General features: G+C 32.9%; 2 protein-coding genes and 2 long non-coding RNA genes across 4 annotated transcripts; 2 read left to right on the top strand and 2 right to left on the bottom strand.

Moving 5' to 3' along the window:
- The first annotated feature begins 183 nt into the window (after nt 1-183).
- Nucleotides 184-2,184, top strand: LOC149500070 (uncharacterized). The gene is made up of 2 exons (XR_016325298.1): nt 184-750; nt 1,237-2,184. It is a non-coding gene; the product is annotated as an uncharacterized LOC149500070 (long non-coding RNA).
- Nucleotides 2,185-3,285: 1,101 nt separating this feature from the next.
- LOC149500069 (uncharacterized) lies at nt 3,286-6,336 on the bottom strand. The gene is made up of 2 exons (XR_016325299.1): nt 4,132-6,336; nt 3,286-3,645 (listed from the first exon to the last, which is right to left on the bottom strand). It is a non-coding gene; the product is annotated as an uncharacterized LOC149500069 (long non-coding RNA).
- A 3,214-nt stretch (nt 6,337-9,550) lies between these two features.
- On the bottom strand, nt 9,551-11,793 carry LOC149500068 (uncharacterized). Its single transcript, XM_089737892.1, has 4 exons — nt 11,300-11,793; nt 10,753-10,959; nt 10,562-10,678; nt 9,551-9,947 (listed from the first exon to the last, which is right to left on the bottom strand). Exons 1-4 carry the CDS (start codon nt 11,337-11,339, stop codon nt 9,901-9,903), a joined length of 411 nt encoding a protein of 136 aa, XP_089594018.1. The 5' UTR covers nt 11,340-11,793; the 3' UTR covers nt 9,551-9,900.
- LOC114243455 (uncharacterized) lies at nt 11,778-16,779 on the top strand. The gene is made up of 6 exons (XM_028174960.2): nt 11,778-11,946; nt 12,235-12,396; nt 13,743-13,986; nt 14,077-14,211; nt 15,571-15,734; nt 16,202-16,779. Exons 2-6 carry the CDS (start codon nt 12,251-12,253, stop codon nt 16,776-16,778), a joined length of 1,266 nt encoding a protein of 421 aa, XP_028030761.2. The 5' UTR covers nt 11,778-11,946; nt 12,235-12,250; the 3' UTR covers nt 16,779.
- Nucleotides 16,780-19,270: the final 2,491 nt, after the last annotated feature.

Here is a 19,270-nt window from a genome sequence, read left to right as displayed (position 1 = left end):
ACTCATTTTTTGTTTAATTAATTGTATTAGTTGAATAAATGTATACAAAATATGTGTACTGCGCATGCCATAAGTGTATATTCTATGGCGCATGCGTCAACTATAATGCCTAAACTTTCTACGCGGTTTTAATCGTGAAAAAAAAACAATTATAAATCCTGAAGGATCAATTAATTGGTATACAGTTTAATTCAAAAAATTAAAAAATAAATAAATAAAATAATGTGCATTCGCGTAAAGTTAGCCCAAATACATTTTTTCCATCCTCCTATATACCTATCGCTATGAAGGTATAAAAAAGATAGGTTAAGAGTTCACATAGGTAATATAAACAAATAAGTAAATATGTTCATTATTTATCTTTCAAGAGATAATGTAGGTATACATTATAATAACATTTTGACACAGTCGAAATTATATTCCTAACATTAGTAAAATAACATTTTAATAATTTTTTTATAGGTTATGTATTGAAATTGTTGGAAAATTATTTCATGTTTTAGCTGGAAAACGACATGGAGAATTATATGCAATACAAGATAATGAGCTCCATCAAATGAATTCGAATGAAACCAAACTGTTTACCATCCAAATTCGATTGTCGGGCAGATAGAAAACGAAAATTCACTCATAGTGAACCTCGGCTTGCATTTGTGAAACGGCAAAGACTCACTATTATCAAGGAAATTGAAGAGACGACTAAAAATGAGATGTGTCGTATTATTATACCTTTGCCATCTTGTAGTCAAGGTAGGTGTAACTGTCAATAATTAGTTACACTCACAAATCTCCTAATCAAATAACAATATCAGAAAAAATGAGAATAGTTAGTTAGTTAGTGGAAGTAGCCAAAATGGGCAAGTGGATCTCAGTTCCTATTACATAAGGTACTAGGAAGTTTGTGAAAATGAAAATTTATCACAGTGTAATATCACTTACTTACTTTAACAGTGAAGGAAAACATTGTGATGAAACCTGCACATCTAAATGTTCTTAGGATTTTCTTAGGTGTGTAATCCACCAACCAGCACTAGGCCAGCGTGGTGGACTAAGGCCTAAAAACCCTCTCAATGGTAGTGAAGGCCAGTGTCCAGCAAGGGGATATATTATATGGGCTGATGATGATGACTAGGAAGTTAAATACTACTACTACTACTACGACAGTACACATATAATCCTATATATTTACAAACTATACGTTTGTTGGAAATTGCTAACATTATTTCATATTTCCAGATGTCCAGCCACTTGAAAATAGGTGTAGTAATGACAAAGCTATCCAAGTAGCTCCAGCACAGGAACACAAAGGCAAGGCAAGTGTGTATTGCCACATCACCCCTTAATATATCTGAAGCAAGTATAAGTAAACAATCAGAACCAGCAAAAAAAAAAACTGTTGTTCCTGAGGACAAATTTGACAGTGATGAGTCAAATGCACCAGCAACAGAAGGATCAACTGTTGACTATGAGTTATCTCTCTATATCTCCACTCCATCAAAGACTTGTGCACTTCAGACTATAGCTCTCAAGAAGACTAAAAAGTTGAAAAAATGAATGTGTTAACAACTTTATCTAAAGTGAAAAATAAACAACGTTTATATATTGGTCTTCCACAAGAATTATGTTTCATAATAGGCTTGATTGAGAAACATACAAATGTTTCTGAACAAAATATTATATTATGTCTGATGAGAATAACATTAAATAGAACATTCTCTCAATTGGCTGATGATTTCGATTTATCTGTAAGTCAAGCAAGCAATATATTTTTCAACAAACTCCCAGAAATTGCAAATGTAATATCACCCCTTGTTAGACTATAAAAAAAACAATACAATAAATATATATGCAGGAAGGATAATTGATGTCAACTTGGTGGAAAATAGAAAGTTTTTAGATAGTTTGCCACCTACAAAACTCTTTAATTAAATAAGTAATCCTTACTTATAAATAGGAAGTTTTGTAAGTATTTTCACTCTTCATTCAAAAACTACTGAACAGATTTTAATAAGACTTTTATGCTGGTCTTCTATGGCTAGCAACTCATTATTATTTTGATTCTGTTTTCCACAAATGTGCTAAATATGGGCTTATATATATGAAAAGGAATAAATATTAATGTTATGTAACCTTTGTACCTGTATGTTAAGAATAATTTTTAATAAAACATAATTTAAATTGAAATATTATTTTTATTAAATCACATTCATTTTGTACACATCAATATTTTGTACTCCCTAAAAGGAAAATAGGTATAAAGTTTTTTTAAAATATTTAACATTACATTTTTGTGTAATATTAGAAAATTGTTATTCTTCCAAAAAGAAACTACATTATCTAACAACTGTGCAACTTACTCGGAATCAAAATCAATACCTACTAATTATAGTGACCTGATTATTTTTTTCAAAGTTGCTGGATGCTACACAAAAGTAGCAAGTTTTACTTTTAGCACAATACATATGCATTTGAACTTGTGCATAATATCTTTCTTTAATTTTTTTTTGCCTTTTTATTTATGGAAACATAGCATTACTCACTTGCTTGTTTGCAGATCTATCAAAAAAACATAATTTATGTTTTTTTAGCACAGTGGGCAATACCCTATTATTCATATTAATTATATACGGCGCGGCGATGCGAAAATTCATTACTGAATTATTTAAGAATGATAGGCATAATATAATATTTTAATTCGCGATCTGTTTATAATTTTTAATATATGATTTAAAAATAAGTTATCTTTAATATTTTTAATATTGTGATTTATGGGGTGGTCACAGTCATTATTATAAAAATAGAAATTTTGAGGAAATATAAATGTTTAATACAAATTATTTTGATAATCGAAATAAATTCATATCAATCCAAATTCATATTTGAACTATGAAAATTGTATGGTATGTAAACAGAAATATATTTTATAATTATAATGACTATTTATTCCATGCAGTATCGGTTAGAGAAGCTTGCACAGCTTCTCTAACTGACACTGCAACTAGAATAAAGTCTAATAAAGAATAAGAATAAACTTTTCTTCGAAGCTGAATTCTACAAGGGTATTCAATCAGATAGCTATCTATCTGTCGTTCCTGTATGAAATTTTGGTATGTCGAAATCTTGGATAAATCCAGCAAAGCTAAATAAAGTATTTACCTAAAAAATATGTTTATGCTTAAAGTCACGTGTTTATGTTATTCGAAAGTATTAAGCTCCAAGCAGCATTTAGCTCCAACTAAATTCATTAAGAACCAATTTTTCAATCGATGATTAAAACAACATTAATACAGAGAATGAATATTTATTTATAAAATACACATATGTTTTGACCACGAATTTTGCACGATAATTTAAATTAATATTCATTAATATTAATTTAAATAAATATGAATTAATCTTCTTCTTCTATAACCCATAGTCAACAGTTGATCCTTCTGTTGCTGGTGCATTTGACTCATCACTGTCAAATTTGTCCTCAGGAACAACAGTTTTTTTTTTTGCTGGTTCTGATTGTTTACTTATACTTGCTTCAGATATATTAAGGGGTGATGTGGCAATACACACTTGCCTTGCCTTTGTGTTCCTGTGCTGGAGCTACTTGGATAGCTTTGTCATTACTACACCTATTTTCAAGTGGCTGGACATCTGGAAATATGAAATAATGTTAGCAATTTCCAACAAACGTATAGTTTGTAAATATATAGGATTATATGTGTACTGTCGTAGTAGTAGTAGTAGTATTTAACTTCCTAGTCATCATCATCAGCCCATATAATATATCCCCTTGCTGGACACTGGCCTTCACTACCATTGAGAGGGTTTTTAGGCCTTAGTCCACCACGCTGGCCTAGTGCTGGTTGGTGGATTACACACCTAAGAAAATCCTAAGAACATTTAGATGTGCAGGTTTCATCACAATGTTTTCCTTCACTGTTAAAGTAAGTAAGTGATATTACACTGTGATAAATTTTCATTTTCACAAACTTCCTAGTACCTTATGTAATAGGAACTGAGATCCACTTGCCCATTTTGGCTACTTCCACTAACTAACTAACTATTCTCATTTTTTCTGATATTGTTATTTGATTAGGAGATTTGTGAGTGTAACTAATTATTGACAGTTACACCTACCTTGACTACAAGATGGCAAAGGTATAATAATACGACACATCTCATTTTTAGTCGTCTCTTCAATTTCCTTGATAATAGTGCGTCTTTGCCGTTTCACAAATGCAAGCCGAGGTTCACTATGAGTGAATTTTCGTTTTCTATCTGCCCGACAATCGAATTTGGATGGTAAACAGTTTGGTTTCATTCGAATTCATTTGATGGAGCTCATTATCTTGTATTGCATATAATTCTCCATGTCGTTTTCCAGCTAAAACATGAAATAATTTTCCAACAATTTCAATACATAACCTATAAAAAAATTATTAAAATGTTATTTTACTAATGTTAGGAATATAATTTCGACTGTGTCAAAATGTTATTATAATGTATACCTACATTATCTCTTGAAAGATAAATAATGAACATATTTACTTATTTGTTTATATTACCTATGTGAACTCTTAACCTATCTTTTTTATACCTTCATAGCGATAGGTATATAGGAGGATGGAAAAAATGTATTTGGGCTAACTTTACGCGAATGCACATTATTTTATTTATTTATTTTTTAATTTTTTTAATTAAACTGTATACCGGTAAAATGGGGCGATTAGGGATTGAAAGGCGAATCGGGAAAAAACCGGGAAAATCTTTCGACGCTCAATATAAGTTTTATATTCGTTGCAAAATCTTCCATTTTTTTGTAGTTTAATAGTAGAATGTTGAAAGTTCACAAAACAACTCTGAATATGCATGATAATAGCTGCTAAGTTATAAAAAATCGCGTTTCAAATTAACTTTCTGTGGTGGTAATTATTTTAGTGCTAGAAACTTTGCTCTCTTTTATTTATTTGATCATAATAGAAGACGACTATGATTTATAAACGTTATTTAGTGTTTGAACCAGCATATATAATAAAGATAAGTCTCAGTTGTTATTGGTTTTAATGTATTTGATTAAATAAAAATACATGTAAAAATCTGTTGTTTTTGAGGATATTGGGGACGTCTTAGGTACAAATAACAACGAAAAAGGGGTCAATTGGGATGAGAATACGTGAAATGGAAACGACCTAAGTATAAATAGGTACAGGTTTGTAGGGTTGTCTATGTAGTTATAACAATATTTTTTAAATTTGTTGGTAAAAATCTGGTTTATCGAAGCGAAATTGGGAATAAGTCTTTAGTTGAAATAGATAAGCAATTTAATATAAGTAAGTCGATTTTGCAGAGACATGTAACAAGATCAATGAAATCTCAAGGTGGACAAAAATGTCTAAGTAATACATAATAAAATATTTAATATTTGTTCAGAGTGGGGGTATTCATCTGATTTATCCATGGAATAACCGACACACCTAATCTCTTAACCCAGATAGAAATATCAGCCCCCTAAGTACTTACCAAGAACGGAGAAATATAAACCGTTTCTAAGAAAGCCCACTATATATGTGTAAATATATATATATATATATATGTATATATATATATATATATATATATATATATATAAATTGTTGTTACTGCACTGTCGATTGCACCTATAATTGAGGTGATGTCTGCCATGTACTTTTGTCAGTTTTTCAATTTTTTTTATTGATGATCACTTTGTTGGTGCAACTAAATAAATAAATTAAAACTATATATAAAAATAAAAGTAGTGCCAGCCCTAGCAAATTTCTCATTTCGTCCCAATTAACCGCAATTTTCGGGTAAATAGGGATTACACCTATTTTTGCATTTTTTGCTTAAACTGGAATGCTAGTTGCATAATTTTAAATTAGACAACAAAGATGCCCCCAAGACTCAATCATTTTGATCCTGATATAGCATTATATACATCAACAACTACCTTAAAATTGCTCATAAAGTTGGAATTTGTCCCTAATCGCCCCATTTTACGGTACCAATTAATTGATCCTTCAGGATTTATAATTGTTTTTTTTTCACGATTAAAACCGCGTAGAAAGTTTAGGCATTATAGTTGACGCATGCGCCATAGAATATACACTTATGGCATGCGCAGTACACATATTTTGTATACATTTATTCAACTAATACAATTAATTAAACAAAAAATGAGTAATTTCGAAAGAGAACAAACGTATTTTATATAAGAACAATCGAAAATGAATATTTACGAGTAATTAAGGACGAAAAAATATTAAAAATTGCAATCGAGGGGCTAACTTTTAGATATATTTTTAATATTTTTTTTAAAATAAATAAATGGGGAACAAACAATGATTAACAGTGAACAATCAAGAACAAATGATGAACAAACGAATTAATAGAAAATAAGTAGAAAACAGGAAAAAAAAATTTTTTTGAGGGGCTAACTTCATTCACCTGTTTCCTACATAGAGTAAGATTATATATAACCTAATAGAGAGCCCTCTTAGGATGTTTTCGGGGACCCAGTCGACAATGCCATCTATTACACCGCTCTTGTACTAATCCGCTATATATATACATATAGCTCTATATATAGAATAAAGTATGTATAATGCTATTATTGCAAACTAAACATGTTAACCTGTTAAGTCCACCTATTAGTAAAGATTTTGATGATATTTTTTCTCATCAAAATCTTTACGAAAATAGTGGACTTAGCAGTTTAACATGGTTAGCCGACGACAGGTACAAGGTCTTATGATTAAAACAAAGAATTCTCAAACGAAACAGTTTATTTATTTTTTTGTGACGATTTTTATTAAAGTACTTTTGAGCTAAGACTTTCATCTCATCATCACCTTCATATGTCAGCTTACCACTTAATATTCTATTAATTGACCTGCACCAGCTATAAATAATTACATTAATTACACTGTCTTCAAAATAGTGTGTCAATTTTTCTTTATGGTCTATACAATCGAAAGGGTATGTTACAAATATATCACAAAACATTTTTATTGTTTTACTTAAATTTTCTTTAGGCACATCTTTCTTTAAATGTGATATAGTAATGTTTTGTACTTCCTGGAAACTTTTATCTAGTTGATAAGTGGGATAACACAACCACTTTTTTGATTTTTCATATTCTTTTGCCCTTATGTATGTGTTTTGTTGACTATCTTTATTTCCAATCAAGGCACTTCTACAAATTTTACAATTTTTTACGACATATTTCAAGCATTTGGTAAGAACCCAGCCACACACGTATGTCCTTTGCCCAGCATCCTGACTTTCATTAATATTTTGAGATAAATTTTCTCTTAAGTGTATTATCTCTGGCTCTTTGGATGCGGGCAGATGTTTTTCTTTAACAAAAAAGTCTAAGGTTTGTAAACAATTATTTTTATCTGCTTCGCAATTGGCATAGATTGAGTGGGGAGAATTATAATTATTTAATAACAACGCCTTAAAAGCACCTTCAAAAGCTACACAATTTGGTGCCACATTTCTTGCTCCGAAACTCCTAATATTACCAAAAAAGTTTTCGACTGGGTCCTGATTAAAGTGCCTTGTTAACATACAGTCAAAAGAATATTTTTGGGATAAAATTTTCCAGAGAGCTTGCATGCCCTCAATTGTTTTTACAAATTTTTTTACAGATGGCACAGTTTCAATTATAACATTTTTCTTAGTAACAAACTTGATAGAGTTCAAGGCTTTTATGGCTTTTTGCCAAAGCTGATGATGGGGTGAAAACCTTTTAACAGGCCCTTTATGTACTTTTCCGTTGGGTACATGAAAAGTGTTACCATTTAAACTGTCAAATAATTTGTCAATTATTAATACAATTGGAATTATATCCCTGCACTCCTGTGGCAAATTCCCTCTGGCTGTTAAATGCTCAGTGGCTACAGCAACACTGTGGCTGAACAGTTGCGTTGCTGCCTTCACTCGCATCTTCTTAATTTTATCGGGATTAACATGCTCCTCTGTTAATTTTTGAAGGCATCTTAACTCTCCATATGATTTGTCAGCCTCATACAGCAATTGGAAATATTCCCACTTCACTTTTTTGATTTTGCCTTTATCTTCATCGTCTTTATAATACATATCTTTGGTGAGGAGATTATTGCGTAATCCCTTGATGAGATGTGGAACATCATAAAGAGGTATAATTATTTTCTTATTAATTTCAAAGAAATCTTGTCTCCATTCTTTATTCTGTCTTAAATAGTCTGCCTTAGTTTCTCCAACTAAACTATTAACAGCACTCACATTCACTGTGCTTTGGTCACAGATGGTACAGAGTATCATGAGTCCAGTCTTGTGTACATTTTCAATAACTTCTGTAATAAATGTTTTTAACTCAATTGATTGGAGGCTGTTGGTAAAATAGTAGGCGACAGGTTGCTTGTAGTTTTTTTTTATGCCTTTCACCATAAAAACTAAGGCATGATCTGCTAATTTGTGTCCATGGCTTGTGAACCCTTTTAATTGGTCTTTTGCTGCATCATAATGCAGCTGAGGGGTTATAGACATCTCATCAAAAATTAAAGTGCACAAGCGGTCTTCCATGGTGAGCTCACTAACAGTTTTCTTTAATTTTTCCATAACAATTGTATTGATACCAGGGCCCAATTTAATTTCACTGAGAAGTCTTTTCAAAGTTTTAGGCGCTGGTAAAGAAAAATACCTGGACAACATTGAATAACATTTGGGACTTCTTTTGTAGAGTGTTAATGATAGCACTTTTTCTTCTAATAGAAATCTCCTGCCTGACGGTTTTTTTGACGTAGTGCGAAACTGCATATTCGTAAAAATCTTTGCAGGCAGAGTCATACTTTTGGCAATCCTTTTAAATGCAGATTCATCAGTCATCTTTTCAGCATTTGCTAATCTTGTCCTGAAGTTATCTTCTCTTTTTTGAAAAGTTTTCACTCTTTTTCTTAATTGTTTGATTTGACTTTGGTACATATTATATTTTCGCAAGGATAAACGATTGTTCTGTGTCATCATATCTGGAAGTAAAAAAATTAAATAGATATTAGAACTGAAAACCTAAGAATGTAATAGCTCTGAAATTTGTGATTAGAATTTGTTTCTTCATGAAAGCTACATTATCAGCAAGTAGCATGGGCTATAATATATATACAGGGTTACAGGTTATGTCGACCTATTCCTGTTAAGGGCATGTAGTTTACATAGTTTCTGACTGATTTGACTATGAAACACCCTATCATAAATCTAACCAATTTAGAGATATTTGAATATAATTGTTTTTTATAAAAAATACCCAAATTTTGGCTATCAGCTTAGATATTTTGAAATGCATTAGCCTAATTATTATTATTACTTGATTTTTACTTGTAAAATAAGATGCTGTATCTATGTAGATAATTAAAACTTATAGAAACCAATTAAAAATTATAATAATAAAAGTTAATTTTTCTTTAAAGGATATCTAAAAAAAAAGATTATGGCGCCTGTTTGGCAGATGTACTTAACAATATCTATGTTTCATCAGCTATCCAACAAGGTATAACGATCTAGGGTTTTATCAAAAATTTGTAGAAAACACTTAGTTTTATAGGCTACAGGAGAGGCTAAACAAAACAATAAGTGAATATGTACAAGATACTAAGTTTATTAAACTTTCAAGTTCCAAAAAAACATCTTAAGTCTAAATTTCATGTTCAACATATCTGCCCCTGTTTTGCACACATCTTCGCATTCTTTTACAAAACGCACCGCATTAACCTTGAAGGAGAATTATTATTGGCGAGGGACTGTTAAAACTGCTACCTGGGGGCTCGCAACTATTTTGTTTTCTAGGATGTTTTATTTAAACCCTAGATTGTTATACCTCGTTGGATAGCTGATGAAACGTAGATATTGTTAAGCACATCTGCCAAACAGGCGCAATAATATTGTTTCTAGATATCCTTGAAAGAAACAAAAAATCTATTTATTATTCGTGTTTATAAGTTTTAATCGCCTGTGACTTATTTATTCATTTTACATACAATATTGGTTATAGGGGTCATACGGCATCTTATTTTACAAGTAAAAATCAAGTAATAATAATAATCAAACTTATGCATTTCAAAATATCTAAGCTGATAGCAAAAAATTGGGTTTTTTTTTTGTATTTAAATTCAAATATCTCTAAATTGGTTAGTTTTATGATAGGGTGTTTCATAGTCAAATCAGTCAGAAACGATGTAAATTACAGGCCCTTAACGGGAATAGGTTGACTTAGCCTGTAACCCTGTATAAATATAAATTAAGCTATAAGGCTCGCCCATTGTTACATTTAAATAATTTGTTTGTCCTACTTTTAAGTATCTTGATGTACAATTAAGTATATTTAAATTAAAAAAAAAACCCTTATGCACCCTTTCATACACTAAGCTTCAAAACTCAAGTGCAAGATACATAGGTATAAAATTATATTAATAACTAAATTTCAAATTAGATTCTCTGCATTGTTTTTATTATTATAGTTCAATCATGATTATGATTAATTCCAATTTTGCTTGTTCAAAGATTTACAAACCTTCAACTGGGACATTGGAAGTTGTAGGTTCAATAACATCCGAATTCAATGTCTCTTGTACTGAGGAGGCAAAGTTTTCTCTTAAAGAATTTTTTTCTCTTTCTCCCAGATCAGTTTCTGTAAAAGTAAAAAGAATCTATATATCTGTTAAAACTAGTTGCTACAGTAACACAGTAAGTAACTTTTCTTACCGCTTAAATGAAGCGATGGAACTCCCAAAGCGTCCACACGATTGTATCGGTTTTTATTTTCTTTTGCAAAATGCCGATCACATATGCGTTGGTTTCTGTAGTATTCATAGTCCTCTGGGGTATCCAATTTACCTCCAATTGCTTGAACCCATGCCTCAAAACGTTCAGGTTTACTCTCTAGGCTGGGAAATACGTGAAACCTTACACCTGAAAAAATTCAGTACGATATTTATATACTGTTGATAACAACCGGTAAGCACTGTCAGAGACAATTGATTATCTAGTTTATAAGGGATTTCATTATGCTACTTCTATTGCTATGATTCAGCTCTAAATTATTATTAACAGCAAAGTACAAAAAACACATCAAGACAACTTTATCGAAGATTCGTAACCTGTACAAACATTCGATATTAACATAAATTCTTTGGGCAATTTTATTTAATTTATAAATTTGGTACCAGTTGGGCTAAATCCATTTGGTATTATTGATTTGGACATTTGAAACTGAATTATTCTAGAAGTTGTATAATGTATAGAAGCTTACCAGGTTCTGGTGCACATTTCAATATACAGCGTCTCGGCATCGTGTCGAAGTAATATCAAGAGAACAGAGAAAGTATACACTTGAGCGTCTATTCCGCAAAATCAATACAAATAGCGATAGCGTCTTATCACGAACGTTTCCCGGTCAGTAGCCGGCAGGCCGGCACACAAAATCTATGAATTTATGATATAAACTTCACAGAAGCGCGGAGGAACACAGAGCTCGACTACACACACTATCTGGAGTATCACAAACACGAAGAAAACAGAATTTATCACAAAATGCAACAAAAACTACAAACACGCGCATACGCAAATTGCAGTCGCCATTTTGTGTCACTCAAATCTGACAACTTGAAAACTGTCGTAGCGTTGTCACTGACTGTCGGTAACTATGCGATGGAGTGGCAATGCCATCTTACACTTTTTGATGAACTATTATGTGGCTTAGTTTTAAGAGCGGTGTATTAGATGGCGCGACTGTGTGGTTTCCTACTTCAGTGCAGAAATGGAATTGAAAATATTATGAATAATTTGTTAATTTTAGTTTTTAATTGTTACCAATTGTTTTTAATGTTATGAAGCAAATTATATTGATTTTACTCAATTTAATCTAATAATTAATTGTTATGTTTAAGAGTTTTTAAAGTTAGTATGCGTAATTTTTATTTTTTCTGTCATTTGAACACTTTCATTCTAAATTCGAATTACCCATTGACATTCTTAATTTTATACTTAAACATTATTTAAATTAACTTATAAATTCGATCGACACATCTTAAATTATTAAATAACTAGTCGTTAAGATTTCAATATAACTATTTGAAAATATCATTTATTGTTTAGGTTAAAATTAAGGTGGTCAATTTAGCTATTAATGACAAGTTAGTAAATTGATCAACATGTATTTATAATTTTCTTGGGTGAATCGCACAGTGCAAATTTTATCAAAATGAAGAAACGGAGGAAACAAACCACCAGCGACAGTGAGGATGAGCTGCCTCTAACTAAACTCTGTTCAGATGCGAACTCATACAAGAGCTTAACGAGGCATAGTATTGAAGTTTGTGAATTCTGTGACAAAGAGTTTAAAAATAGGTAAGATACATTGGATACAAAGATACACACCAATCAATCAAATGGCAATCAATTTTTAGACCATTTTAAATTGTTAAAATAGTAAGAAAAAATTTTAAGTTGAAATTCTTAGCCATTTTTTACTTTAGTGACATTAAGTTGCGAATACTTTATGCGAATAAATTTCTAGTCAAAAAACAGACCAAAACTCTTTCTAAATCAGATGTGTTGCAGTTGCATTATTAGTGCATGTATTATCGAAAAATTAAGTAAATTATCTGTGTCATTATCACCAGCGAAATCACTCTCCAAAATGAGAAAGTTTTTTTTTATTGCCCTTGTAGGCATATGGCCCACCTGATGGTGAATGGTTACTGTCGCATGGACTTCAATGCCAGGGTCAGAGCCAAGTCGCTGCCTATCATTAAGTACTCTCCACAAGCCTCATTTGAAGAAGGAGATATAGTCCAATATAGTATAAAGCGTCATAGCGCTCTAGAAACACTGTGGAGGGGACCTCATTCCAAAGCCGATTAACATTCATCACGATTTAAACAATTTAGTGAAGACATATTGAAATAATATTTTACTTTCAATTTGGTAGAGTCATTCTCATTGTCATATTAATGTGCTCTAATTGCCAAGATTAAAAGGAGGTGTTATTATTTTAAATAAAAACAGCCTTTAGTAGTTTTTGCAGGTAAACAAGTTAAATAATTTATGTAATTACACCTTTGAAATGTAGACAAGCCTCAAGGTGGGTGGTGACATCATAAAGCTGTCATAGCTATAGGCTCCAATAACCCCTGAACCATAGGAGGCATAGGGGAACGATAGGGTCACAAGCTTATTTGTGAAGTGCAAAAAAGCAAGTGAAAAAAAGCTTGGTATTAGGAAAATTTGAACCTCTGGGTCTGCGAAGGGACTTCGGTTCCCTCTGTAATTTGTAGAGTATGGACCATGGGGAGTGCTCTGAGAAACTGTTTGAGATGATACCATCATCTCGTTTTTACTACCGCACCACTCGCCACTGGAGTAGAGTTCATCCATACTACCTGAAGTCACTGCGTTCATCCACAGTGCGTTTCCAGAGATATTTTGTGCCACGTACCATCCGGCTTTGAAATTAGCTCCCCTCCACGTTGTTTCCCGAGTGCTATGACATGTCCTTCTTCAAACGAGGTTTGCAGAGAGTACTTAACGGTAGGCAGCGACTTAACTCTGCCCCTGGCATTTCTGAAGTCCATGGGCGACGGTAACCACTCACCATCAGGTGGACCGTATGCTCGTCTGCCAACAAGTGCAATAAACAAAACGATTCCACTGTTTACTTGATAAAAATAAACATGAAGAATTGCATTTTTCAGATACAAAAGCATAATCCATACCATGACGCACATCACAATACCGCTAATAAAGGACTCCTTAAAACAATGTTTGAGCTGTAAATTATATTTTCCATCACAAGATGATCTGAAATGTCACATGGCAAAGAAACATATCAAAATTGACTATACTAGTTTTAATGGTGGAAAAACGCCACTCCCACAATCTCAAACAATGAGGTTAGAGAGTAATGTTAAATTGGAACCAATTTGTTTTGATAATAAGGTACGTTTTCGTTTGCTGGTAATGATTCGAACTTTGGCACTTTGTTTTACCGTTTCAGTGACATATATTTTTGTATGTTTCATTTTACAGGAACCAAACGGTGACCTGCAACTCAAGAACTTAAAGCTGTTTAAAGATTTTAGCTCGTATAACTCCTTTGATCGATATAATAATGCTGTCGTTAATAATACAAGAAGGAATATAAAGAGTAGAATACTTTTTGAGGTTGGTATTTCTGTTAGTGCCTTGAGTTTTCAGGAGCAGTCTCTCCTGCTTATTAGGACAGTGTTATTGGAACAGCTGACATACTGAGGATTTGCAACTTACATTTCAGGAGTTGCATCCATGTTGTTTTGTCTATAGCAGCCTTTCCCAAAGTGCCTCTTGCAGGGCTGATAGGGGACGGTAACATACCCAGAAAAAAATGAAGGCGTTTTGTAGAGGCTTGGGAGGCTATTTTTAATTTCATTTAGAACTCTTAGACACCAATTGAGCTCCTTATATATTGGTTTTGTAAGTAGATGAAAAAATGGGGGTGGTAAAAAATTTTTTTTCTCGATGTGGTCATCTGACAAAATAAGTTTGGGAACCCCTGGCCTATAGACTCAGGTAACCATTTCATACTCATGATCTATGATGTTGTTTAACCATCTATAGAATAAAAAAGCGAAGGGCCTTATATACACATAGTTGGAACGGTTTTCTGTATGGAATATATTTTATAGGCTTGTGTCAATTAATGACTAATTGAAAAATAAAGAGTCAATAAATTAGGAATTGCCCCAAAAATCACAGCAAAAAGATATTGGTTTTTGGTATTCTTTTAATATTACACTGGTTCTGGTTCGAGTCCTCTGCAAACAAAACATATGTTAGGGAACTTCTTTCCAAAAATTGAGAGACTCGTCAGGAGTCCTATGAAGAACCAAAAATAGTTTGCTGTCACTGCTTTCATGGTCAGGCATTCATGTCTCTGTTGGTATTATTAAGCAAGCTCGTATAAACCCGAGAGATGAGCCCTTAATTTTTTTTATTTTTACTATCATCCCATTCGACACTGAAGCAGGATTTAGCAATAGTACCTGGAAACATTCTGCTCATACGTAATTGATTCGGGAGAGATATTCCACAGATGCTCTCTAGGGTTGTTTCTTGAGTGTAATAGAATGAGCTTCAAATGAGTTTTTTTTATTTATTGCTTATATGGGTGGATGAGCTCACAGCCCACCTGGTGTTAAGTAGTTACTGGAGCCCATAGACATCTACAACGTAAATGCGCCACCCACCTTGAGATATAAGTTCTAAGCTCTCAGTATAGTTACAACGGCTGCCCCACCCTTGAAACCGAGACGCATTACTGCTTCATGGCAGAAATAGGCAGGGTGGTGGTACCTACCTGCGCGGACTCACAAAAGGTCCTACCACCAGTAATTACACAAATTATAATTTTGCGGGTTTGATTTTTATTACACGATGTTGTTCTAGAGTCCTAAGGATAGGAAACAGCTCAGCAGTATCCCTGATATTGCTCATTAACAATATCATCATTGCACTCACCAAATAATTTCATGAAATTACTTTCAGGATGAAGAAATACTATCCTCGCTAGACTCAAATTACCAGGAGAACATAACATGCAAGGAGGACTTGAAAAGTAATCCTAGTACGTTTAAAAGTGTACATTATGATGAACTAATTGAATTTGGCAGATTTGACTGTAAATGTTGTAATAAAATATTCTATAGTAGGTAAGTGTGATATAATTAAAATTGTTTAAATGACTCAATTAACGATTATTCTATTGAATTAAAAATGGTATTTTGATTAATTTACTTCATGGTTATGAACACCAAAGTTCTTTTTTACCATTTAAAATTTTATTTGTCCCTTAATCTATGTAGACTAATTTAGAATAAAAGTTATTGTTTTTAAAGCATTCGTTGGTACAGATATTGTTTGCAATCCAATGATTTTTTTATATTATTACAATAATCAGGTGGATTAGCTTATTATATATTATATTACTGAATCATAATCCATTTTTTAGAAATAGATCAAAATCGCAACTATTTTGTACAGTCACGGCCTTGTTCAAATCGGACTGACTGCTTCCCAGTAGAATAAGACTGGGTGATGGGAGCTACTTGTACTTACAATACCGTATGCTATTTGTGACTAACTTATACAAAAGTTAAACCATAATATTTCATTACAGATATGATAAAATCCTCCACGACACTAGTCACATCTCTCTCAGTCTCGAACCCATGAATAAGTTACACAAGTGTCTGATCTGTGAGAGATATATCACAACGACCATGAGAAAGCACATACTGGAAAAACACCAGACCACATTGAAAAAGAGACATATAAAGAGTGTCGGCAAAAAGTGCTACATCTGCCACTTAGTGTATTATAATAAAGAAAGACACAGAATGACGTCACACCATAAGTACCACCTCGCTCTGTCCATTTCTAAAAAGCACAACCAAGACAGTACAATGAAGAAGAGAATAATCATGAAGAATGAAATTACAACGATGAAACTGTGTGAATTGTGTTATGTGAGAGGAAGAAGCAAGTCTAGTGTTTTAAAAAATATATCGGAGTTGAACAAACAATGTTGTGATAAGTGCAAGGAGGTTTTCTTTGAGGGAAAGCTGGTTAGGGTGCGCGTTGTGAAATCTTGTTTGGAGGGAGTGGCCAGGACTAACAGGGAACACTGCAAATCGAACCAAGATCGCTTGAAGAATATACAGAATAGATTGAAAATAAAGAGTTATGTGAAATGAGCGGGACGTTTTATTTCTTTTGTTTAAATACGCTTTTATTAGCTTCAGACGTATGTATGTTTGTAACGGAATGTTTGAACATGATTTTGACTCCTTTCAAAACGTCAGGTTAAAAATGTAAAAAAATTCAAATAAAAAATTAAAAATATAAATCTAACAAAATACGCTTTTATAAAAAATCCAAGTAAAAAATAGAAAGTAAATTTTAATGATTTTCAATTAAAAATAGTGTAAGAAAAAATGATTTTATTGTAAAAAGCGTGGAGTGCTTTTCAGGATATTATCAAAATAACCCTTGTATAATGACCGGCAAACTTCTTGAGCATTTGTTGACGTAGTGGGGGTAAGTTCGCGCATGGTACACTCACGTGCAAAAACATTACTTACTCTGCGTCATAATGCTATTAAATTATTAAAATCAACATATGTATTTATTTATATATTTATTAGAACATCAACAAAACATATAGGTTAATAATTGTAATAATTTAATCTTGGGGTAAAATAGATATTCCTTCTATTAAGTCAAAACTAGAGCTGTTGCCAGGTCTTGGTTCAGTTGAAGCGAAGCTGGTATTTGTAATTTTTTTTTCGTTATCATAATCTTGACTATCATCATCATCACTGTTTTCATCACCCGAGTCGCTATCATCGTGATGAGTCGACATAGGGCTCATCGGTGTAGTTTACAACTCTGTCGATTCGGTCTTCTTTTTTGTCTATAATTAATTATTTTTTGAAGATATTCGATTCGTAGTAATCGAATGTTACTTTTTTCATTTACCAGCTTCCGATTATTTTCTGTTCTTTTTTTCCATCTGAAGCCTAGCTCTTTCATAATCCGTCGTAAGCTTCATTCCGAGCCATTAAAATTTATATCTTCTTTAAATTTTTCGAAGCCTTTCTACGGTACGGAGTTTCGCTGCTTGTTATGTAGTTATTATGATTACATCTTTTTATTACAGATTGAACGAAACTATCCATTCCGGTAACTTTCTTCTTCCCTGATCTTTTCTTACCCGGAGTCCGAAACACGGCGAGCAAGCCAGAGCCTTTAGCTTCGTTAATAATGCACCTAACAGTACTCACTGATGTTTTTGTTGCTTCCGAAGTCTGTTTTAATTTTTCCATATCATTCTTCCCCTTTTTTTATAAAGAAGCAATATACGTCGTACACAAATTTTCTACCCTTTCTTTTAAGTACTACACCAGTTTGTCACGGCATAGTGTATGTTTTATAAAAAAATCAACAAACACTCAACAAATAGCAATGGCAACAAAGTCCACAAGCAATTATAACAAATAACTTAACGATTAATAACGATAGACTTTCCACTGTACGCAAGCGTACTTTTGGGAGCAAGCGGAACGAGGGCGCGGTGCGGGACGTAAGGTTCGACTGATCTACCAATAACGCGCTCGATACGATTTCCCCTGCCGTCGCGCCTCACCCTCACCACCAAAGTGATCTAAAATTCGGTTCTGCGCAGTCAAGGTCATTTGCTCAAGAAGTTTGCCGATTACTATACTCATATCTGTTCATAAAATATTTATAACTACTGATACCATGCACCCCACGTTTGTATTTTTTACAATAAAATCATTTTTTCTTACATTATTATTAAATCAAATTTATTAAAATTTATTTTCTATTTTTTAGTTGGATTTTCTATAAAAGCGTATTTTGTTAATTTTTTTAAACTATTATTTATTGTTTTATTGGTGTAGAGCAGGCGAAATAACAAAGGTATTTCTTTGCATATCAATTAGGAAAAATAACCTTCTTTGCTGCAAACTGTCATTTTTTTTATTGCTTATATGGGTGAACGAGCTCACAGCCCACCTGGTGTTAAGTGGTTACTGGAGCCCATAGACATCTACAACCTAAATACGCCACCCACCTCGAGATATAAGTTCTAAGGTATAGTTACAACGGCTGCCCCACCCTTCAAACCGAAACGCATTACTGCTTCACGACAGAAATAGGCAGGGTGGTGGTACCTACTCGCGCAGACTCACAAGAGGTCCTACCACCAGTAAAAAAGTTTCTCAAGTCAGTTGTCTCAAGTTTAAAATAAAATTAGTGCAAGCTATTGATATTAAATCAGTAGACCTCAGTAGACCTCAGTAAACCTCAGTAAACACTTCATAATATGCGACACAGGAGCCGATGAACTGGTTAGTAAGTCTATATACAGCTTGGTACCAGGAACCAAGACCACCATCACCAGGCCCTGAGCTGACATACTGCTTCTTATTCCCAAGTTTGGATAACTTCTTGGTAGGGAATAAAGTTCATACATGCAAGTTTGATGTCGTCGTGGCCTAAAGGTGCATTCGTATGTAGCGATGCACCGGTGTTCGAATCCCGCAGGCGGGTACCAATTTTTCTAATGAGATAAGTACTTAGCAAATGTTCACGATTGACTTCCACGGTGAAGGAATAACATCGTGTGATAAAAATCAAACTCGCAAAATTATAATTTGCGTAA

This window comes from Bombyx mandarina, chromosome 24 (assembly GCF_030267445.1).
Source record: "Bombyx mandarina strain Sakado chromosome 24, ASM3026744v2".
In the NCBI taxonomy this organism is placed as follows: domain Eukaryota; kingdom Metazoa; phylum Arthropoda; class Insecta; order Lepidoptera; family Bombycidae; genus Bombyx; species Bombyx mandarina.
The sequence above is the reverse complement of the archived record's forward strand: the minus strand, read 5'-3'. Positions and strand labels throughout refer to the sequence as shown.